The sequence below is a fragment of the Heliconius melpomene genome, chromosome 7, assembly GCF_056956725.1.
Source record: "Heliconius melpomene rosina isolate 202511_hmr_F chromosome 7, ASM5695672v1, whole genome shotgun sequence".
Classification (NCBI taxonomy): domain Eukaryota; kingdom Metazoa; phylum Arthropoda; class Insecta; order Lepidoptera; family Nymphalidae; genus Heliconius; species Heliconius melpomene.
The window spans coordinates 558,733-584,118 of NC_140395.1; the positions used below are offsets into that span (position 1 = coordinate 558,733).

General features: G+C 32.0%; 2 protein-coding genes and 1 long non-coding RNA gene across 4 annotated transcripts; 2 read left to right on the top strand and 1 right to left on the bottom strand.

Annotated features, from left to right (window-relative positions):
- Positions 1-695: 695 nt before the first annotated feature.
- Positions 696-6,449, top strand: LOC146537130 (uncharacterized). The gene is made up of 4 exons (XM_085187593.1): positions 696-942; positions 3,378-3,538; positions 5,021-5,099; positions 5,554-6,449. Exons 1-4 carry the CDS (start codon positions 696-698, stop codon positions 5,682-5,684), a joined length of 618 nt encoding a protein of 205 aa, XP_085043719.1. The 3' UTR covers positions 5,685-6,449.
- conv (insulin like growth factor binding protein acid labile subunit convoluted) lies at positions 6,442-24,023 on the bottom strand. 2 transcript variants are annotated; one of them, XM_085187590.1, is made up of 19 exons: positions 23,862-24,023; positions 18,749-19,010; positions 18,338-18,507; positions 17,929-18,081; positions 17,591-17,694; positions 16,819-16,917; positions 16,130-16,231; positions 15,435-15,579; positions 14,679-14,933; positions 14,024-14,196; positions 13,300-13,503; positions 12,293-12,527; positions 11,909-12,108; positions 11,136-11,220; positions 10,639-10,834; positions 10,200-10,277; positions 9,634-9,831; positions 8,796-9,063; positions 6,442-8,358 (listed from the first exon to the last, which is right to left on the bottom strand). In XM_085187590.1, exons 2-19 carry the CDS (start codon positions 19,002-19,004, stop codon positions 7,941-7,943), a joined length of 3,339 nt encoding a protein of 1,112 aa, XP_085043716.1. In that variant the 5' UTR covers positions 19,005-19,010; positions 23,862-24,023; the 3' UTR covers positions 6,442-7,940. The 2 variants fall into 2 exon arrangements, with proteins under 2 accessions (XP_085043716.1, XP_085043717.1); XM_085187591.1 differs by lacking the exon at positions 23,862-24,023 and adding an exon at positions 19,569-19,694.
- On the top strand, positions 20,665-25,099 carry LOC146537132 (uncharacterized). Its single transcript, XR_014878100.1, has 2 exons — positions 20,665-22,497; positions 24,525-25,099. It is a non-coding gene; the product is annotated as an uncharacterized LOC146537132 (long non-coding RNA).
- Positions 25,100-25,386: the final 287 nt, after the last annotated feature.

The window sequence follows — 25,386 nt, forward strand, 5'->3', positions numbered from 1 at the left end:
ATGCCTTTATTTTCATACTGTCAATAAAATTACATAAATTTCGAAAAATGCCTTTTATGAATCTATCAAATAAGAACGTGATACGTTCCAAACAAAACGTCCCAATCACGGACAATTATTTGTATAGTTTTCTAAACAAAACCGGATTAATAAGTTTCACCTGTATCTGTCAATGTAAGAAAATATTTCAATGCTATTTTAACCAATTTAATATCTACCAAAGTACTGGTTTGCTTGAAATCCGATAACAATACAATATTTATATAGCAGAACTTAACATCCTTTATTAACAAAAGACAACGTGGGAACACTTTTACAAAAGCTCATTCAAAAGCTTCATACATACGTAATATCAATATTACGCAATCATACAACACGTACTATAAGAAATGACTGACTGACAAAATAAATACCAGTTAGCCATTGCGACACAACTTTACAAGAATATGCTTAAGTTTGCTTTACTTCACGTACTAATTAACTTCCTTTACAAACAAAATAATAAGTATTAATATACGCACCTGAGCTTTCTTTTAGTCAATCCCGCATATATAACTTATATGTGACGTCAATCGCAACTTCCTATAATAATAAGAATGAAAAAAAATACACTTTTACTTTTCTTCATGTTTTAAACGAAACTTTTAAACTGAGCAGTCGTGAAAATATTGGCGCGCCGTGCAGTCACTGTCAAGATGACGCGCCTGGTTCTGACGTTTTTCGTTTTTCTGAACTTCATGAGTGAAATGGCGAATGCTAGAAATCATTCTGCCCAATTTTTTATTCAACGTTTGGAGAGAAATTTGGAAGTAAAATTTTATGATTATGCAAACAGTATTGCTGTATGGTTGGAAGGTATCAATGATAGACATTTGAAGGGTAGTGATTTGGGAAGATTCCTAAGATATGAAGAAATGAAACCTAAATTGAATAGAATCTATGGTAAGTTTTTTTCGAAATGAATTCAGATATAATTTACTAATATAAGCCTTAAAATAACATACAGTTTATACATCGAAATATGTAAATATTAGAGTAGATGACGATATTACTTTTTAATATTGTAATGTGCTAACGTGATTTTTTTACGTAATAAAACTTAGATCAGAAATGAAACTAAAAATAACATGGAAATAAATCATATTGTTATGGCCGTAAACGCCTCCTGCGTCTTGCTTAAAAGAAAGGAACGCTTATACATTGCTTCATTTTCCATTTTCAATTGTTTTCAACGGTGCTATTTAAATAGCAAAATCTTATAAATCAAGTAGTTTCGTCTGTGCTTTATCTCGTAGTCACTCCAAAGAGTTTATATAAAACTTTAGTTAACGCAATACAAACATGTACACACTAGAAGTGTATTTTTTCTTAACATACATTGACAAGAAATTGTAATATTTTAAAAACAGTAACAGTTATTGCTGAAATTTCAACAATGACCGAATAAAATCCCGCACATATCTATGAGAGATTGGCTAAGATTAAGAGTTAAGACGCTCAATTTTGCTCTGAATAATTCCACAATTAAGGTCCTCGCCAAATCATGAGATCAAATGATGATGATGATTATGTTCTATGATACCATATCGTTGTATTGTACCGACGCTACGTACAACTGGTGAGATTTATAATGATACAATTATGACAAGTGGGTCAAATTAAATTTTTTACATTTTCTTACATAGTTACTACTAGTCGGCCGAATAAAAGAAAGAAAAGAACAGATCTTGCGCAGCTTTTACTAACGCACTTTATAAAGTAACCATTATATAAACATACTTACTTAGTAATAATAAAACAAAAAAAATCATACGCTGTATGCGTACACACATACAGACATATGTATATATATAATTACGCATAAATTATACCAACTACTTACTTGAAAGTGCATCGTGAATGATCCAATTGCAGATAAACTGGTTTTTGAAAGGTTTCAAGTTATAATTACATTATACTTAAATTGGGCTAAGAATGTTCAGATATATTGGTCACTGGCCAAGTAGTGAACAGAGAGAGTGCAGTGATCATACACTCCAGTAGCTTCATTCAATGCTATATTCGTATACCTATCATGTTATATGTTTGCATACAAAAGAGTAGGTAGAGAGAACCTAATGTAAGGCACTCCGTTACTGTGACTTCATCCAATTTTCTATACACCGTATAATTCGTTACCCCAAGTAAGGATCGAACCCACAATCCGGGTTTAAAGTCAAGGACGTGTTAATCAAGATTTAAGCCTTTTTTTTCGCTGGGAAATGCATGAAGTTAAGCGTACGACAATCTCCTAACTAACTAGAGAACGAAATGACGCGAACAAAACGCGTTCCCGATAGCAACATGTAGGTATATCACTTTAAACAACACCATGTATTGTCAAACATAATTATGACAGTGCGTGGTATGTTTATATAATTAACTAGTGGACCCGGACGCGGCTACTACTACAACTATACTACAACTATAAGAATATTTTCGCGTCGGTCATACTCACACTATGCCGCCCGAAGGCTAGGTCATTTCGAATCAGTGACATCTCCTTAATTATTTATTAGAATGCTATACAGTAAACTATAAATTCAATCTAGATAAAATGCTAAAAGTGACTATTATATATATTTTCATAAGGATGAATATCAAAATGTCGCGGTAACGGTTGCGTAGCGACGCCACGGTTGTTATTAACATGGCAGAATAAATTGCATGTCAAATTAGAAAGTACTTTAAAATATATTAGTGTATATGTGTAATGTAATGTTATATAGCCTATAGCACTTCTGAAGAAAGCAGCTTTCATACAAAACATAAACAATGAAAATCGGACCAGTAGATCTAGAGATCTTAGCGTTCAAACAAACAAACAAACAAACAAACTCTTCCGCTTTATTATATTATAGTATAGACTAGCGGCCCGCTCGCGGTTTGACCCGCGGGAACTATGTTATTATTAATTTCTGTCTCCATGACTACGGGCTAGTGACGTCTATGCAAAATTTAAGACTCCTAGCATTTGTAGTAACGAAGTTTCATACAAACTTTCGACCCCAAAAACAACCCCTTAGAGGTCGAATATTGCAAATTCCCGTCTTAGCGAGCGCCTACGTCCTATAAATAGCTCCTATGCATAATTTGAGATTCGTAGCACTTGTAGTTTCTGAGATTTCGTGATGAGTCAGGGACCTTTCGATTTTATATATATAGATATTAAATATCTTAATGCATTATTTAAAAAAAAACATTCTCCACATCTTCTCTTTAAATACACTATAACTGTGCTGAATTTCATACTTTTCTGCCTGCAGATTGTCTTAAAAATAGGTATGTAATAGCTTCAAGTATTAATTATACTAATAATATATAATTATCTTTTACAGAAGCACGAGGCTCAAAGAAGCTCTCCTTAGCCCTCCTCCCTATTATATTCCACGTGGGAGCGACGACCTCGTGGTTGGCTGTGACCACTATCCTGTCAGCCAAGTCAGTCGCTATTGGATTGTTGCTGCTGATCTTTAAAATAGCTGTCAGTTCCGCTAAGGTTAGTACTGGTTTCAATCTCACAAACTAACTAGTAACTTTGATTTATATATTTTTTTACATTTATAAGGACGTCGTGGTGGAGGGGCGACTGCCACTTAACAAGCAATACATCGGGAATTCGACTGAAAGTAGATTACGGAAGTGTCTTGATGGAAACGAAGTGCCTACTCTGCTGTATGCGGGATACTGCGTGAATCTGCTTTTTTAACAAGCGAAAGGATTTTTTTTGTCGCTAAAAAAAGTCGAAACTCAATCTACCGGCAACATCGTGTTACTTAGTTTTTTGTCTCAATTAGAATATGTAGCGAGAAACTTTTGTCTGTAATTTCGGCTGCACAGTTTTTGCCTTTTGCATTTTGGTTTTGTGGTTAGGTTTTTTTTTTTCAAAGTGAAAGTGAAAGCTAGAATAATTGTTATAAAATTAACGTATCTATTTTTTTAGCAATACGCTATGTGTGGCATAGACATAGCAAAGTTAGGCAGAGGGACCCTGGAAACCCAGTGTTAAAACACTTTCCTTCTCTGCTTTTCACCGAATTGCGAGGCATTGCGTGTTGAGTGGCGGACTTCAACGCCGCGTTTTACCTCGTTACCAATGTGAATATATGAAAATATGAAATATTTCATTCCGCTGCGGATCGAACCCACAACTTGTCGCGTTTACATTCGCACCTTTGTGCTTTTGTTGACGGACCTTTATAGTATCTTAAATTTCTCATATTTTCAGAAGTATTATACATTTAATGTTTATATAGTGTTCATCATTAGCACGGCCTGCCTGCCGCCGGGAGATTCTAGTATTAAGACATTCCGTTGTTCATTTTCTACCCGAATTCACGACATTTTATAACTGCACACTACTAACTAGTGTAAAATATTGTAGAACCAGTCGTGTTCATACTACCGTGGAAATCGAACCCACAGACACAACCATCACGTTTATAGAAAATTGTATTTTTTAAAAACAATAGGTTAACTTACGGCTTTAATAATCTAATGACAATACTTTTTTAAGCAAGCTCGCATTTTCTTTTTTCTGAACTCGCGACCTTGGACAAGCTATTTGACTCATTCATTATGTCAAGTCATTAAAAATCTATTAAAATTGCATTACGTATAATACTAAATTTTAAAATACTTTACAAAGGTTTTTTCGTAGGGTAACGGCACACGGTCTACTGGTGTGGGTTCTATTCTCACTTGAGACAATTATTTTTATGAGAAGTGAAATGGAATTCCTTTTGTCTGCCCTGTCTGTGTGGGTCATAGCATAAATCTAAAAAAACAGAGTAGTTAGTTTTCCGCTACAAAAAAAATGTTCAAAAAAATTAAAATATAAAAAAAATATTTATTTTCCCTGGCTTTTTTATACAATAATACAATACCTATAATAATGAATCAAAATGAAGTGTGTTTACACAAGGTATATGTAGGGAAATAATAAAAGAAAATCATTGCCATATGTTTTTTTATTTTACAGATATCATCATTCTTCACCGCGTGGAAGTTGAAGAAGCATCATGATGAAATGTCCTGGCTCCCCCATCATGACCACCATGGTAAATAACCTCTACTATTTACAACAGTATATAAAAACAAATAAGAAAAATCAATGGCCGTTGGTGCAGAAAGATCATCGAGTGGCAGCCTTGAACCGTGTGACGTTCAATGGACAGTACCACGATGGACGTCCGAAAGGATCGACGATCTGGTCAAGAACTCAGGAAGCCGCTGGATGCGGGCAACGCGCCTATGTCCAGCAGTAGGCGTAATCATGGCTGTGATGGTATAAGATTCCTATGGGTTCGATTCCCACTGGTGGCAGATATTACTTTTATTTCCTTGCTTTGGTTACAAAGCATTCATTCATTCTGCCACCTAGTTAACACGCAACATCTCGACAACAGGACGGTGCATGAGGAACGAAGTGTCTAAACCCTACCATATACAATTATACCCTGCTACATGGTTTAGATTACAGATTACAATTAAGATCAAAATCTTATTTTACAGCATCCCACATGGACTACCACTACCAACACCCGCACAAAAACGACTGGGGCGAATACAAAACGTTACCGAACGACCCCGAATTGGAATACGGAGAAAGCAAGAAAGTTCAAAAAGGACCTGTTTATGCTTAAAATGAAGTTAAAACTGTTTGAAATTTACGCTTTAGTTCCTCAGTAGTTAACTATCTAAGTGTACATATTGATTGTGGGTTCAGATTTGAATTGGAAGAATGTCTATATTAACATTATTGTTCACGCAGTTTCACGCTGTATCCCACACAGCAGGATAGACGCAAAGAACCTGGAGTGGGAATAGAATACACAACCTTTCGCGTTTCCAGTCATACATTTATACCCCTGCGCCACAACTGGCCTCAATATTATTATAATATTTTTTTATATTAATAAATATTTATTTGGGATTCGTAGTCAAAATATGATGTAGGTATGCTTTACTAAGTTGTCTGCCTACTTCGAAACTTGTGAAAAATATGTCGCTATTAAATATTTAAATTCTATGAGCTAAAAACATTAGATGTTTAAAATCACATTTTTTTTATCACGCTGTATCTCGCATAAGTATAGCAAGGTAAAGAGAGAAAATCTAGTGTTAATACATTCTGTTCTGCGGTTCGCTGTTTAAGATTATGCTTGAAGAATTGTATACTTATAGTTTATTGCATGCCAGTATTGTATGAACCGGGCAAGTCCGTGTCTGCCTCGCGCACGAAGGGTTCCTGGGGAAGGGGATGAAAACGACTAGAAAACATATCTGTTGAATGTCCCCTTAAATATTTATATTATTCTGTTTTTAGAATTTGTTGTTTAGAATACTTTTATTTCCAATTAGGGTAGTTATTTATTTTTAGAATTAAGTAAATAAAAGGCATTTATTATATAAAATTATTTAATAAAATATTTTTTAATAAATATGTAAGTTTTTTTATTGTCTTATACATATACACATATTTTTTTTATTATATAAAAAAAGGTAACTTTAACAATCTTAAGTCATCGTCATCAAGACCCTCCTTTAAATAAAGTTGGTTAACAATTTTTGTAAAAAATATATAACTGTAGTTATTCTTATATAATAACTGTTATTACATTAGAAATGTAGTGATATACAGAAAGCATTTTAAGAATTAAAGAAATGAATGTACGAAACTAATTTGTCACATTTATGGTTATTTTTTTGGCGAAAGATTACTTTTGTCCCACAGTTAAAAAAATAAGTATTTTTTTCATTTAAAACTTTAAACGAAGTATTTTAAAAAAATAATTTTCTTGCGACATCGACCTCCTACCATTCATATCTTTAATTAGTTGTAAAAATATAAAATGTTGATAGCTCCAATACATAACTTTTTTTATATAACATAAACCATTAATAAACAAAATATATATAACTACAACTAACTAAGGAATGTATAAAAAATCACAATTCATAGAGATTCATAAAAAAATATTACAAATTAAAGCCAAAACATTATGGACTTTGGTCCAAAAAAATAAAAAATATAACACAAAAAAGGCAGAAAATGTGACGTTTCCAAACACAGGTAATTATATAATCACTTAAAAAACATTATTATTCGTTTTTATTTTCTCTTAATTCAATGTCAAAATTCTCTCGTTTAATGGTTTCTTAGTGTTTTTATATATTTCTACAAAATATGAGTATTATGAAATAGTTTTTTTGTATGTCAATATGTTATAAAAATATTTGTAACTTATAATATTAATTGTAAAATATTATTTTATACAAAGATATGGCAGTACTTTTATATTTGGAATAGGTTTTCTAGAACTATTATCATATTTTTTTTACTATTACACACAAAGTTTTTTTTTTAAATTTCTATTTAAAACTATAACCCCCTAAGTACATAAATTGAGCTTTCTTTTTTATTCTTAATTTAAAAAATTGGACGGAATAGCATAGAATGTAATAAAGTTATAAAAATATTAAAGCGAGGTATTCACTTCGAGGCAAAAAGAAAAAGAATGTCAAAAGGACGAAAAAATAGAGTATTTAAATATTTTGTTATTAAAATTAAAGTGATGTTAAATTTAAGTGACATAAAAATATAATCAAGAAGTATTGAGTAATAAAATAAATCATACTCATCAGTGATAAAATGGTCTAACTTTTAATTTGATAAAAAATGAAAATTTTTCTTTTTAATTTTGGAAATTAAATTTCCAAAAAGTTTATTTCAGTATCAAATATATAAATGCTTTTTATATATTTCCTCAAAACTAAATTTATTTATAGAGACCACTTTTTACCAAACAAATCTCGTACATCTTCTCAAAAAAGCCGTAACGACCCAAAATAACAAATCAAAGTCAAAATTACAGACCAAATATAAAAAAAATCTCATATCAAACCTCCAAATCTGCCAACCTTCTAAAGCAAACACCCAAAAAAATACACAGAGTGAGGAGAATCGAGTCACTAACCAAACCAAGTACGCTATTCGAAAACCAACTGTACCTAACCTTCTTTTTTGACAGTCGTCTGTCAATTGTTAGCTTTTTGGGCCAGCTGTCAAAATTTGATGGCGTCTTTTGGCACTGACTATCGAAATATTTGCGCGCGAAATCGTTTGACGTTTTGCCCTGTATACAGATTAAAGAGTCCTCTATATTTTTTTCTATGGGAATGGTCAATGTGCGTATATTGTATGCGATATCTTGGCTGTATACTATTGAATTGTTTTTATTCCTTATATATATGTAGAAATCGGCCAAATCTTCAGTGGTTGATACGTACCAGAGCGTGTAGATTGATGTTTGTGAACTAGAATCAAGAAAAATTAAGAAAATAATTAAATTAAGAAAAATTAAGAAAATAATATATAAATATTTTTTTTGTTACTTCATTAAAAAGCTATGCATATTTGCAACTTCATATATTTTCCCGCATAACAGGATAGACGGAGTGTAGTGGTTATGCTACGACGGACTGACTATATTGTAGTGTGCATATTTTGTTTTTTTTTTAAATAGCTCCTACTAATGTGTACTTTTGATCTATGATTTTTAGCTCACACAATTTATTCCGCACATAACAAGGCAGGCAGAGGGACACTCCATTACCCACACACAGCCCGAATTTGAAACGTGGCGTAATGTAACTCAACGCCTAATTTTATCAACCACGCAGACAAAATTGGGTATTGAACCCATAACCACTTCCAGTTATCATGTCAAATTATAAATAAAAAATATACTTACTATTGTATATCTCTAAACAACACATCCGGTTCCGAAGTAAAATCGTATTCAGTGTTGCCATGATTCTTAATTTTATCTTCCAACTCAATATTACCAGCACACAATAATCTATCCTCGTCTAATGTTATAAAATTCTCATCTTCTACTGAAGGAGGCTCGAAACAGGTTAATTTTTTGTACTTGTTGTCCATTTTAAGGGTTGATTGTGGTAATTTTTTTATATAATGCTTTAGAGGACGCGTTAGACAGTCGCAATTTAATTTGTTATCTGTAAATTAAGTTTTCTTATTTATAATTAAGAACACGTTGTTACATATTGATAATGAACGACACAGAACATTTATTTAATTTAACGCTTTTTCCCGTATATAGCAGGGTAGGTAGAGGCAAGGTAGCCGTAAGACACTCAATTCCCTACGCACCACACAATATTTCCGATTAAGTGGCGCAATTAAACGCTGTGGTTTGTGTTGTTACCAGAGAGGAAATGATAATAATTCATTCCTCTAAATCGGAATTGAACACACGACCGTAACATTCAGTCAGACTCTGTGCCATTGTGCCAAGATGGACCAAGATGGACTAAAAAATATTTCTCAAATAAATTTTATTTTATTTCTTATTATTTGAGACATCTGTATGGGTAATTCAAAATACGACAAAATTAATTATTAAAATCTATTCTACGGAAACAAAAATTATACACGCTTAAAAACAAATCCTATTATAAATCTAACAAAATGTTACCAAAAAATTGGAAATGAGCAAATAGTGGGAATTTAATTCCTAATTCCATTTAAAATTATTATACAAAATTAAAAAATACAAAAATGGCTACCTTCAAAATACACTTCCAAATCGTTCTCCCTCACCATTTTTACTAATTGCGGGTAGAAACTACTTAGTAAATTATGTCTGACGTCTAAAACTTTTAATTCCTTAGATTTCAATATATTGTCTATGGGTAGAGATTGTAATGTGTTGTTCTGGAGATATATGTGTGATATGTTTGTTGGTAAATTGAAGCGAGCGTCAGCTGAAATATAAATAAAATAATTGTAAAAAATCATTTTTAAAATGTTATTCTGCATTTAGGAAAGAAAAACACCAATTTAGAAAACAAAAAAATATCTACATTTTCTAAAAAAAAGTTGGATTAAATAAGTTTTTTCCGCAGTTTTGTGATGGCGGCCTTGGATTTTGGATTTGTTTTTTTTCTTCGTGATGTATTGTATTTTACACGTTAGTAATTTTCATTTAACATAATTTTTATATGTATTTTATTTTCCACCTTAATTCTAGATATTGGGTGTTGATTGGTGCAACTCAACACCGCGCCTTGAAGAGGAAACTTAAGTAATTAGAAATATAATATTTTTTAGAAAATGTAGATTAAATACTTACACGTTCTAGAGATTAAATCGCTCAATTGGTTATTTGACAGATCTAAAACTTCTAGCGACGTCAAATTGCCAAGCACATCTGTAAATAAAATAAAACTTAAAATATTAAATAAAGTAAAAGTAATATAAATAATGAAAAATAAAGTCCACTTTTTCTTTCCGTCCCGCGTCTTCTTCCCATAAGATTTTTATTTATTTCGAAAATCCTCTTTTAGTAATCCCCTATACTGGAAGGACAAGGTCATTGATCCACTGTCTGGCACGTCGGAGATTGATCAGTTGATGACAGAAATGAAGAAAAATCACTTAAAATATTGAATTTAAAACGGGTTAACCAGTTTTTTAAAATAGTTTTAGGCGTTAGTTAACTAAACATAAAATAATACAAAAACAATGCATTCTTAAATATAAATTCAAAATAGTTTAAAATAAAAACTTACTATTTCTGATGTCATTTATAAAATTATTCGACAGATCCAACTTTCTCAGCGTTTTCCCGCCAACTGTTATGTCAAATGTCACGACGGGTATCTCATTGTGACTCAGATCGACTTCCATCAGTCTGTACGGTATCCACGGGTTGGCAGGAAACATCTTTTTTGTTAGAAAACCAAATTTATTGTGGCTTAGGTTTACCTGGAAATAGGAGACACTTATTTAGGCTTTTTAGATTGGTATTTCTATAGTTATGATTTTAAAATTGTAGTATAGAATATGATAAAGTGTACACCATGTTCTCCGCCCTCTTTCCGATTATTTAATAATTACCAATAAAGAACACATTATACATAAAAAAAATCATTCATGTATGTATAGCGGAACCAAACATATTAACTTCACGCTGTATATAGGAAGGAATATAGCAGGAAAAGTGTTTTATTATCATTAACATATAATTATTTTAATTAAATACAGTATTTTAAAAGGCTCCACTCACCATTTCCAATGATAGACAATCATCCAACAGCCCATTCGTCCTGTTGTCTATTTTATCCAAGAAATTGTATGACAAATCTAACTTTCTGAAAATAAAAGAAATAATTAAATTAAAATAAAAAATTAAATCAGCTGATATATCCCGCACACAGCAGGGTAAGCATTGCGCGTCGACTGGCGGAACTCAGCGCCGCGCTTTGCCTCAACATCAGGACGAAGAAATGAAAATATAAATTTATATAAATATTTCCTTTCCTCGAATAGGCATCGAACCTACAACCAGTCGATTTTGCAGTACACTTTGTGCCCCTATGCCACGTCTGGCTGGAAAAAGAAACATTTACATATAATAATAACATAGGAATAATAGGCATTGTCTGAATAAAACAACAAAAAATAAAATACTTTCATCGATTTCTTATTTCTAGGTTTAAGTTTTGATCAGTAAGATTAATATGAATGTAAACTATAATTATTGTTTTTAGTATTTGACAACACACATTTCTTTAAGCATATCCTTTATATGAAAATATAAACATACGATAGATCATATTCCAGCAGGTTAAGGACAACAGCAGCATATACTGACGCTACGCAGTACCGTTGTCGCATTACGTTGCGTGTTCAGTCAATTAATTCTTACATTAAAATTATTTTTATTTTCCTTATGTCAGAAAAACAAACTGCAGAGTTACGTTCCACCACTTAGCACGTCGCTAAGGCAGAAAATGGAGAACTGAGTGTCTCAACACTCTATATATATATACCACATACCTCAGGGCCACCAATCCTTTGAACGCCTCATTCTGTATATATTCCAAATTATTTCCTCTCAAAGACAGATCTAAAAGTTGTTGCATTCCATTAAAAGTTCTTTTTCCCAAACTATTTAATTGATTATATGACAAATCTAACTTGAATGTCGTCGGTAAGTTGCCGAAGGCCGATTTTGATAACGAAGTCAGGTTGTTGTGCTATGAAATGAAAATAATTAAAAATAATTTACTAGGTGTAATGACAAGCTTTTCTAATGTACTTTTCTAATTTAGTAACGCAAGAACACTCTTATAATATTAAGCTAATAAAAATATTCAAAATTGTTCAGAATTTTTGCCATTTCTAATTTTACCGAATCTCAAAAGAATACTAAAAACTTACCTGTAAATACAAATACTGTAAACTAGTTAAAGTATTCAAAGCCTCCCAAGGCGGTTTAGTCAATCCATTATTAGACAAGTCTAGAGATTGCAAAGTGAGGAGACCTCTGAAGGAATCGCTGGTAAGAGCATCCCCCAGCTGATTGTTTGTTAAATTAAGACGTAGTAGCGCGTTCATAACCGGCCACGTGTTTGTTTTTATTTCGGATAGATTATTGTAGGCGAAATTGAGCTCACTGTAATGATAAGGAGTAGAAATCATGGATGAGAAGAGATTCTACGTTATATTTGTGGATTTATAGGTCAAATTTTAGTATTTAAAAATTCCTTTTTTCCTTTCAAAATTACCTTCCTTTTAAAATGTTTAACTAAGACACAACAGTCACTTTGGGCGGAAGACGAGAATAGAATGTTGAGTCACTAGTATTTTTGATTCATTATGTGACAAATTCAAAGATTGTAAAGTGAGGAGACCTCTAAAGGAATCTCTAGTGAGAGCATCCCCTGGGTGATTTTGGTTAAATTGAGACATAGTAGCGCGTTTGTAATCGGCCACGTATTTTGTCATGAAATTGAGGTCATCACTGTAATAACCAGATCTTTGATAAGAAGCGTTTGTACTCGATATTTGTAGGTTTAGCAGAAACTATAATATAAGCCTTTATCTTAATAAAACTTAAATCTAGTGTTAGAACATTTCATAGAACGATGACAACATGTATGTTAAATATTGTATGGTAAAACTTAAAGCTTCACACACTAACAAAATTATAAAAATTTATATACAATCATCATATGGGCATTGAATTCCGCCGTGGTTACAGTCAGATTCCCAATTTTTCTGTATATACATACCTATATCATATTTCTTTTCTTTTATGTTGTTTACATAACATGCTTTATTATTAATTACATATTAAATATTATCCTCATATTTAAAAGAAAAATTATATAATTTAGAATTAATTAAAACAATAACCAGTAATTAAAAAAATAAACAAAACTTACCCCAAACTAATTGGAATCTGGAATATTCTATCCAAATTATTATAACTAATGTCCAAAAGTCTACAACTCGCCAATTTCGATAAACTACCTCTCGAAACATCGGTTAATTTATTATTTGACAAGTTTAATTCTATTATAGTGGGTATTGTCCCGAAGGTAGCGGGTTTGATATGCTCTAACGCATTGTGACTTAAGTTGAGGTACCTACAACAATACATTAATGAAGCAGTATATTGAGTAAAGAGTTGAAATTGCTTAAGCAAATATATTTCATATTGAGTTATATCAGTATCAAATTTTAGTATTTTGAAGAAAAAAGCATTAACAGTTAACGTTTTCTTTTTGCATTATTTGTTTAGTTTGCAACCTCATTCCACATATAGGAGAGTAGGCAGAGGGATCCTAGTACTAAGACATTTCATTCCCCACGCTGTCCATTTTCGAGACATTGCGTGTAGAGGGACAGAACTGAACGCCAAATTTTATTGACCAGGAAATGAAAATATTTTAAATATAAACAATTTCCTATATAGGAGGAATCGAATTCACAACCATCGTGTTTAAAGCCAGATGCGAAACATTGCGTGATTAAGAGCCACTCTACACCCAATGCTTCAATCCAAGAAATTGATGAAAAATCTTAACACTAGGTTCCCAGGTTTCCTCAGATTACCCTGTTGTGTAAGGGATACAGAGTGAATCTAAAGAATTAAAAATAACATACCTCAAAGAAAACAAATTCTGAAAAACAGCATTGTAAATTTCAGTCAAATTATTATGTGACACGTCGACAGTATGAAGTTCGTAGAGCTTTGGAAATGCTGATTTCGGTATAACTGTTATAAAATTATGGGACGCGTTCAAAACTCTTATGCCTGTCATGTTGTGGATTGGTATCTGGAGTAATATGGAAAAAATTGTAATAAAATAGAATAATTATGATTAATATTAATTTTATATAGAAAAAACACTCCCAGTACAGTATAGAGTAAGTAGAGACAATAAAGTGGCATAATACTATTACTATTAACTTTTTTTAATAAAATAAAAATAAAGAGATAGTACATATACTAAAAGCATTAAAAGTAAAATTAATGAGTGAACTAAGGTGAACTTAAATAAAACAATAAACTATACTGTAATAAGTATAAAGTGAAATAATAAAAAAAATACGTGCGTCTCTTAAGTTCAATGTAAATATCACAAAACTTAAAAAAGACACAGCATTTATAACATAACCTAATCATTTAACTTAAATTTAAGACCAATATATTAGAAAAAATAACAACAATAAAATGATAATCACAAACTAAAAGTCACTGAACCAAAAAAAACTCCAATACTCAAAAAATAACTCAAAAAACTTTAAAAAAACCTACCTGACTCAAATCACTGAACTCATTGTACATAACTCTCAACTCAGACGCATAAGTATTTTCATCGAACGCATTTACATGTATTTCCTTTAATTTATTATAACTCAAGTCTAACACGGTCATGTTGTTGCAATTCTGGAAGGCCCCAGGTTCGATTCCGGTTAGGGCATTATTAGAAATGTTAACGACTGCTAAATATAAATCTGTGAACGCTTGTTTTTCAATCAGCGTTATTTGATTTTCCGCTAAGTTTATTAACTGAAAAGAAAAGAAATTAATTAGCATGAATCTTTATTCACGCTGTATCCCGCGTATAATAGGGTATATAGAGGGAACCTAGTATTAAGAGGCTCCGTTCCCCACGCACCGCCCAATTTTAGAGATGTGCCAAGTAGGAGACCTCAACAAGACGCTTCGTCTTGTTACCAGAGCGAGGAAATTAAAATAATTAATTCCATCTCGAGTGGGAATTGAACTTGATTAATTAAAAACGTAGTTTGATTTTTTAACCAACTTTTAAAAAGGGCTGTTACCAGTTTAATATGATTGCAGCAATTGTAAGTATAATATTTGAGTACAATGATGTAGTTAGGCTTTTTAACAAACTCAATATCATCAAAATAATAAGTAATTTTTGAGATGTGTAACCGTCCATTATTAAGGAGATATTACAGGCAATTGACAGATATTTAAAGTTCCTCATAATATATAGAAAAAATGCCGTAATCAACAATCCAATCCCGCTACTTCCATACTAACCTCAGCATACTTCACTTGCTGAAACATTTGATAGTGGACTTTGGTTATTTTATTTCTCGCCAAATCGACTGTACCTATTCGTGTCACAGCCGAGAATGTACCCACACCCACTTCAGTTATTTGATTATCTTGTAGATATAATCGCCTGAAACATATATGTATTTTTATTTCACGCAGTATCCCGCATATAGCAGCGTAGGAGAAGACACCTAGTGTTAAGACCCGTTTTAAATGTGTGACGGAGCTCAACGCTACGTTTTGTCTTGTTACCAGAGCGAAATCATTAAAATATTTCATTCCCGCGGATGAGAATCAAATCCACAACATTCAAACGCTGCGCCACTGAACTTTGATCATTTATTTAATAATGTGGAAAGTTGTTTAAAGAAAAATGCACGAAAACAGCATACATATAAAAACATAAAATACATTTTTTGGGTGCGCAGAAAGACCCTGGTTTTTAGACACTATCTTAAACATTTCAAGTCAATATTAATCGCTGTTGGGTTATTTGATAACGTATAATTTTAAATAACTCTAAAATAAATGTATTTGAAGCCAGTCCTGGGGGGGGGTCATGGGGTCACAGGGGCACAAACGTACGACTGCAAATGCGACAGGTGATGGGTTCTATTTCTTGATACAGCATAAAGTTAAAAATTATATAAAAACTATTTATATTAAAACGTACATACCTTAAAAACCTCATTCCTTTGAAACTGTTCGTATCCAGTTTTTTAATGTTATTATTGTCCAAATGAACAACTTTTATTAAATTGTTTCTTGCGAACATACCTCTGTAAAATAAAAGATTTATACATAATATATATAAACTATAATGAGTTCACTATAACTATATATAAACTATTCATATAATAAATATAAGAGAGCGAATTGAGGCCGCCGAGGCGCAGGGATATAAGTATGGGTTCAATTTCCATTTGAGGGAATAAAATATTTTATATTTTCATTTCCTCGCTGCCGTAACGAGGTAAAACGCGGCTTTAAGTTCAGCCACTTAACACGCAACGCCAGAATTTGACGAAAAGTGAGAACGGACTTAATGGGAACGGAGCGATACAGATTCCCTCTGTCAACCATGCTATGAGCAGAATATAGAGACAAACTAAAAAATCTAGATCTAGAGAGGTGTTAAGACACCCTATTCTTCTAGCACCACCTGTATGGAGTGATAGAACTCAACGCCGCCAAATAAAGGTTCCCGCTCTTAATACAAGAGCGGGAACCTTTATTAATTATTATAATTATAATAATAGAGTGGAACTGCCTCTCACAAGACCAGGTTCCCTCTGCCTATTATGCTATATAACAGGGAATACAGTGTAAAGCTAAAAAGTAAAATAAATATTGAACTGGTACTAACCTCGGAATATCGGGTAACTCATTGTGACTGACATTACACCATCCCAGTTTCGTCATATCTCCGATGTGACTTCCATCTAATTTTGTTATTTTGTTGTAACTGTAAAAAATATACGTTTTTATAACGCGGCTTCGCCCGCTTAAATTTATTGTTATATTATAATCAAATTATTTCAATGTATGAGCTATATTACTGTAAAGTTTAATCTAAATCCGTTCAGTAGTTTTTGTGTAAAAGTGGAACAAACATCCATCACAAACTTATACATTTATAATATTAAGTAGTAGGATTTTCTCTATAGTGAGATTATCTTGTAATACACAAGTATTCAAAGTTACTCTTACTATATTTGCTTATATACAAATATAGGCAAATAAAATGTGTACATATTTCGTTTTAACCTAGTATAACACAAAATGATCAATTTAAATTATATTTTTTCTTAAATTCTGGCAACACTCTATGAGAGATGATAGTCTTACGCAGTTAGGTTGCTATTATAAAATGGCTTTTAAATCATCAAATAAAATGACATTTTTATTAATACGTGCCCATATTGCCGGTATTTTAAACAGAAAAAAAAATTGTTAAGATTTAAAAACATTAATTCTAATATTTTGATGACTTTTGTTATTGTAAACTTACTAAAATTTTATAATTTCAAGGTATTTTTAGTCTTTTTGTTCCTCTTTAAAATTGTTTGACAAATTCTATGTCAGTCAGTTAAAATGAAAATGTAATGAATGATATATTTTTTTATAATTATATTCACCTCAGATCTAAAAGCTCCGTGTCCCGTAATCCCTTAAACTGATTTCTTTTTAAATTTGCCAATTTATTGCCATGAAGATCTAATGTTTTAAGTTTTTTGAGATTCTGAAAAAAAAAACAAAACGTTATTTAAAAAAACCTCAAACGAAAAATGTATATGATGAAATTAATACACGAAAAATATACTATAATACGTAATCACAAAAAAAATAAATCAATGTAATATACAATTACGGTAGTGGGTACGATTCCAATTTGTGGGAATGAATTATTTTCATTTCCTCATTCTAGTAAGAAAACAACAAATATTTATCTAAACTAAACTAAAAACAAACTAACCTGAAACGCTTCAATGGGTATATCCGATAACAGCCCATTGATAAGATGTAATTTTTCCAATTTGCCGGCAGCGAGGCTGCCTGCGAAGATGTCTTTATTAAGTGACGTCATTAGGTGACCATCTATTGATAGGATTGATAGGTTGCCTAGGATCTAAAATATAAAATTACATAGAAATTACAAATAAAAATACCAGGAAATAAAATTTCTTGGTCTGTACCAAGACATTTTTTTTCGTTGTGGTTTTGGAAACACCAGGATTCCAGGTTGAGAAAATTAGTTATTTTCATTTTCTAATGATAAAAAAACCAAGTGGGCCTCCAGGACGCGGCGGAAACTACAATGTCTTAACAAAGCAAGAAAGTGAAGCAGAAACAACTAACTAACGATATGACTTATAAAAAAATACCTGAAAACCCTCTTTGGGGAATTGATTGATCTTCGTATTGACCATATAAATCTCTTGAAGAGTTCTATTGACGCCGGCAAACGCATACTGATCTATGGATTTGATAGGCGTATCGATTATATGTAAAGTTCTCACTGCTGAACGATGGAGGAGTGGGCCGAAGAGGTGTGCTAGAACGAATAAATAGTGAAAATAAGGTACAATTATAGATTTTTAATTATACAACGATTAACGAACTTGATTATTTATTACCAATTATTTGAACGTAATATTTACAAGTTCACAATGGTTGGCACTGACAAGTCTAGTCCTTACACCCATTACCAAAGCTCTCAGACATATCATTCGAAAGGGAATCATAAAAACAAGTCCTCCTCACATCCTCAAATATTTTTTTTAAGAAATACTTACCAATTTTTGCTTCCCGTATTTCCAATCTTTCTATAGGCAGACCCATACCAGCTATATTACCCAGGCCGACGCTCATCATGGCCAAACCAATATTCTCACATATTACATACAAGCCTTCGTCTGTACCTTTCTGGCAGACGCAAGGGTGTAAGAGAAGATTGTCTTTTGGGCATGGATAAGTGGGACCTGGCGGAATATACTCTGTATTTAAATGGGGCAGTGTTGCCAGAAGAAAGAATAAAGCTAGTGTTGCCATTGCGACCTGGAATGGATGAAATTTATCGTTATTTTTTATGTGGATTAAGAATATATACATAAATAAATGCTACTTATGCCAAAATAAAAGAAAAGATTTGTTACATGCTCATTACATACAACGGCTCATTACAAGCTTTGTCTACCAGAGCGGAAAAATAAAAATAATTTATATACAATAATCCTCCGAGCGGTAATCGAACTCACGACCATCTCTGTAAACGTTTACGGCCAGACGCTGTCGCACTGCTACTGCGACACTACTGCCTTAATTAGTAGAGTGTGCAGATACATTATATTCAAATTGCAAAACAAATTCACATAATCAATCAGACCGGTTTATTGCCGAGCTTATTAACGAATGACATAACATTATGAAGCGGTAATAACAAGTTCAAACCGGTCATTATAAAAACATTACTATTTTAATGTTGAACTACGTATTTTCATTTAATTTCATATCAAATGTAGCATAAATAAGATAATTATAATTTTGGTATCAGTAGAGAGAAGCTTTAGCGTGCCTTTGGGTTGCAAGTCCCAAGCACTGCTCTGAGCTCCTCACCTTGCAACAACACCCTCGCACACGTTACACGAGTTCCGCCATGTAACACGAAGTATTTCTTAAATATGCAGTAGGAGACATCTAATCAGTACTAGATGCTCGGTATTTTGTTTTAGTTTCCCAGTACAGGAAAAAAATGTATTATTCAACTAAAACAAAATAGGTGAGCTCAAATTAAACTTTTGATATAATAACTAACAATCTCACGTGCCTACAGATAAAATAAATATCATTAAAAGTCAATTGACGAATACCCAAGATATCTTAGACATCTTAGCATAACATAATTTAGCGTTTGCGTAGAAACATATAAACATTTGGTATTTCCTTAGAATAAAATAAAGGGTATTCCCAAACGACGTAGGTAACATTTTTGTGTGTGTAATTATTTTTTTATTCACATGGTGGTGTGAACGCGACAGATTGAGGGTTCGATTCTCACTCGAGAAAGTAAAATATTTAATATTTTTATTTACTCTGTTACCGAAGCAAAGACGGTATTGGTTTTCTACATTCCACACTTAATGATTTCAAAATTTGCTGGAAAGTGGCTAACAAAAGCGTCCTAATGGGAACAGAGCGTCTTAACACTGGGCTCCCACCATGGGAAACAAAAGAGAGCTTACTCACAATCACTCACATTAATAATTATTATGTATATCTAAGTTATGGTCATTTTCCCGCTCGGCGAGACAAAGCGCGACGTTGAGTTCCGGACATTTAACACGGACATATTTCAAAAATTGTGAAAAAAGTGAGAAACTCTGTCTTCCTTGACTTATAGGAAAATGAAAAGTTTCTACATGCATAAATATCTAGGAATAGATACTTTCAAAATGTCCACGACGTAAACAGAAATGAGAGTTAGGTATAATACATGTCGAAGCATTTTGTATTCAGATGCAATAAACACTCAAAATAAATCCATTGCAAGGATTGTAAATCGAATAATCATATAAATATTATTGTCTTCATTTGAAGTTATCGCAATTGTTGGCAATGTCAATATAAAAAAAATACGTAATTATAATAACACTATCATATCATTTACTGAAATAAACAAACATTTATCTTATCGCAAGTAATTAATTTAAATCCGAATAGCACCACAGACTTTATAAGCAGTTTTCGTAAATTATGTCAGTTGGACAAAATAATGTAAAAAAAAAACTAGATAACAATTTTTTTTATGTGGCGACCCAACGTAATTAGGTCAATGTTTGTCTATCGTGTCGCAGTGGGACAACGTCCGGTTAGTCTGCAACCTTTTGCGAACCTCTTCTCACCTCCGCCCAAATTCAAGAAAAGACATCACCGCAGCCCACGACCCCGTGTAAGACCAGAGGAGCAACAGGTGCGTTGCCAGCTGCCATCAGAAGAATTGATGCAATCGTAATGTGGTGGTGAAGACGTATGTTAATACTCTGGACAGCGAATGTATCGATCCTGATGGCAGCTCCAAATAAAAATTCGCTTGCTTGCTTACATCCTACGCCGACCGCATTTTGTCATATTTCGGACAGACAATGATCCAAAGCGATGACAGTGACAGTGGAAACACTAACTGTGCTACTCACTAACTATTATGATAAATATGAAACGCAAAAGATTGCACGGTCGTTCGCCATCCCGATAGACTGATAAAATAAAGAAATTATAATATTCGAAGCTCTATACGGTTGTGAGACGTGGTGGATAAACCGGTGGAGGTGGATAGTCCGCTTTGGAGAGCAAACTTGATGCTGACAGGGACCGACTACAGAGAGCGATGCGAAAAAAGCATTAAGACAACTTAATGTCACCATAATCCCCTCTCCACTTTCCGCTTGAATGCGAGACGTTAAGTATGTGACGGAACTCGTGGACGGAACTGTGGCATCCGAAATAACTAGATACATCTAATGCGGTGTTCTAATATTTACGTAAAAGTTAATTACAGTTAAGTTTTATCTCTTGTTTAATTTAATATAGGGAAAACCTAACATCAAGTTTTAAAAAACTTATACAATTATTGAAGGACAAATCGAATGATGCAAGAATTTTACTATTAACAGAACAGACTATTTATTTTCAACCTAAATGATGTGTAATACTGTCTGATTGTTAACACGATGTTTGTGGATTCGATACCCACTCGGAGAAAAAAAATATTTTCATTCCTTCGCAATGTACAAAGTAACAGACATACACGTTAAAAATAACCGTCCCAACGTAACCCATAAAAATAAAAATATTTTACTACTGGATGCGGAAGGCGGAGGATCGAGAACTTTGGCGCACCCTGGGAGAGGTCTATGTCCAGCAGTGGACCCGAAAAGACTGATTTGATTGATTGAGATATCAGACAAGGCGCAGCGTGGAGTTACGCCAGTAAACATGCAATATAAATTAGGCAGTATATGGTAAATAGATGAGGTTCCCTTTGTTTACCCTGCTATGCAGGATACACCTTATTGCTTATGCTTCGTTTAGATTGACTTAATATAAAACATACAATATGCATATTACTATATATAAAAAATGTTTCATCTAAATATAAACATTACAACCATTTTATTTATGCTAGGAGTATTTTTGTAAACAATTGACAAAGGTCAATACAATTAATAATATAATGATTCACTAACATTGCATAAGGTTTGCTTACTAATACAATACTATTAAATGAATGAAACTAAATATACATATGAGTGTGTGACTAATGTAGTAAAACTGAGGCTGAAAATAAAAATATAAATGTTAGCAATTTTTTTCAATTTTCTCACACATTTCAATCTTTTCATTTTCGTAGCAGTTACATTTCTTAAAAATAGAAATAAAAATGGAGCTGTTGAGGCACGCCATCTGAATTTGAAGCGACATGTGTGGGTTCAAGTGCCAATGCAATATCTCCAATAGCAAAAAGTAAACAAGAGTGTCTTATCACCAGGTACCTTATTTTTAGATATTAATGTAACCCTGCTTTGTGCAGGATACAATATGAAGGTGATTTTTGCCTTGGTGCCAGAGCGAAGAAATGAAAATATTAATAAACTAGCGGCCCGCTTGTGGTTTCACCCGCATGAACTATGTTATTATTAATTTCTGTCTTCATGATTACGTCCTAGTGACGTCTATGCAAAATTTGAGACTCCTAGCATTTGTAGTAATGAAGTTTCATACAAACTTTTGACCCCAAAAACAACCCCTTAGAAGTTGAATATTGCAAATTCCTGTCTTAGCGAGCACATACGTCCTATAAGTAACTCCTATGCAAAATTTGAGATACCTAGCACATATAGTTTCTGAGATTTCGTGATGAGTGAGTGACCTTTGGATTTTATATATATAGATAATAATTCATTCTCTCGAGTGAACAATTTTCTCTTACCAATAGTGCACTACTTCATTTTAACCCAATAAAGTAGATATATTATGTAAATTGAAATATATTTTTGATGCAAATACACATCATGGTCAGATTATTATTATTAGGACACTAGAATATTCATATTCAAATAGAATATTTCATATCTAAATTGCCAAATTAATCTCACTAAAAAAAATTCCATACTTTCCACAGTTATAAAGCGAAGAAAGAAATGCAGAAAAAGAAATTTTACCCCACTAAACAGAGTAGGATATGAATCATTAAATTTCAATTACAGTAGAAACCTGAAAAAAGGGACTAATTGATGTGCATAGGATAAATAAATATCTCAAACTTTTAAATCATGAAATAAAAATGTACATAAGTATATTTTTATATATTTTAAACATTACAGTAACAATATAAAATTTATCATTTTTTAAGATGTATCTTTTACCAATTAATTAAGTCCACATAATAATGACAGACAATATTCTGACATATTAAAAAATAAAGTAATCTTAATTTTGAAAATAGAAATATAATTTTAATAAAAGTCAACATTATATTAAATATTATCATATAAACAATAAATACAAAAATATTTGCTTATTAATTATTTCAATATTTCTTAGCAAAATTGTTACCAATCAACTAAAACGATCTACGACATATTTTAATCAAGGCTAATAATACCGAGGAAGTATTCATATAAAAAATAACTTTAATATGAGTTACAAGGCCAGAGAAACTAGTTATTTCTGTAACAACAAAAGAGGCTGCCCACTATGACCGATAGCTGCAATTGCTAATTACGTGCTAATTCTACCTATAAACAATTTTCACATTAATATAATGCCATCTGGATTAACAAAACTAAGTTAAAAATTCTTAACAAACTTATAAAACTTTCACTTTAAATTAAAGTATTTTTTATACATTACCTGCGTGTTATTATATAAAAAATCAGCAATCACAAATAATAAAATATTTAGTTAAATATTTTGAGCTATTAAAACATAATAAATGCGAAGTTATAACGCAATTATTTTAGAGAAACAAAAACACGACCCACTCCATAACTGGAAGTTTACGGAACTGACAAATGACACACAATGACACAATGACAGTTTATAATTTGACAATTAGACATCGATAACTCGTCACGATTAAACGATTATCATTATATATATAAATGTCGATAATTTAAATTATTATTATTTATCTATCAAATGAAACTACAAACACAGAAAAGAAAAAAATATAAATTTACATATATGAAATAATGTAAATTTATATTTTTTGTGATTTTTGTGATGTGAATGGATGAAAATAATCATTAATTACATAGTTAATATATTTGATTAATAAATATAGTTATTATTAATAGATAATATATAAGTACGGTAGGGTAGGTAGGTACGAAAATTAATTTAAAAAATATTGATTAAAAACAATTATATGATATATGAATAAAACTGTCATATTTGATTGATAAATCAAAAACGGTTTTGGATCGTGAAACTTCTCTTCATTGACATTCTAAAATTATTAAATAATACATAGAAAATATTTCAACCATTCATATTATTATTTATATATTTTAGCACAAATATAAAATGGCACCTAAGAAAAAAAAGAAGGAACCAGCGATCCGTTGCGACGAAATACAAGGAGAACGTTTCAGTGCGCCTACAGAAGAAGTATATTCACATAATTGGTGGGAGGTATTTTGTTTTCCCTACATATTATGTGGGAGACTTTGGGAATGTTTCGTCTCTCTCTGCTCTGGCACTAATCAATGTCTGGTTTACTGGATGATGATACAATGGGTGGTATGTAAAATCACAAGACTTACTACCCCAGATGCCATCGTATTTCCCTATTTCTTTTATTTATTTTGCCAAGTTATTCTATTAACGCTATTCTTTATAACTATATGGATATTATTTGGCAAGACCATATTTATTCCTTATTTTGAAACGATTTACTATACATTAACTGAAAAAGTTCCTCCCCACCCTCCGAACACAACAAGATTGTCGTTTCGAAGATACTGTTTTAGAAAAAGTGAAATATTCGACACAACTTTGGATAATTCTGGCGCTGTACAACAAAGTAATGCATTTGTTTATTTCTATGCATTTTTTATAGATTATATTATACATGATTTGTACGTATATTTCGAAGTTTTTTTTAGCTTCACGCTATATACCGCATATAACATTAGGCAAAATCTAGTAGAACTCAAAGCCACTCTTTGTCTTCTTGCCAGTTAAAATAATTTATTCTCTCGAAAAGGAATCGATTTCCGACAACCAACACGTTCACTCTCTATCATTTTTAAATGGGTAGGTACCCATGCTTGTATCCCAACTTTGTAGGTATGTAACAAACATATACACAGATTAAAAAAAAGCATAATCCTCTTTTGTATCGCACAGTCGGGTAAGATAATTATAATAACTA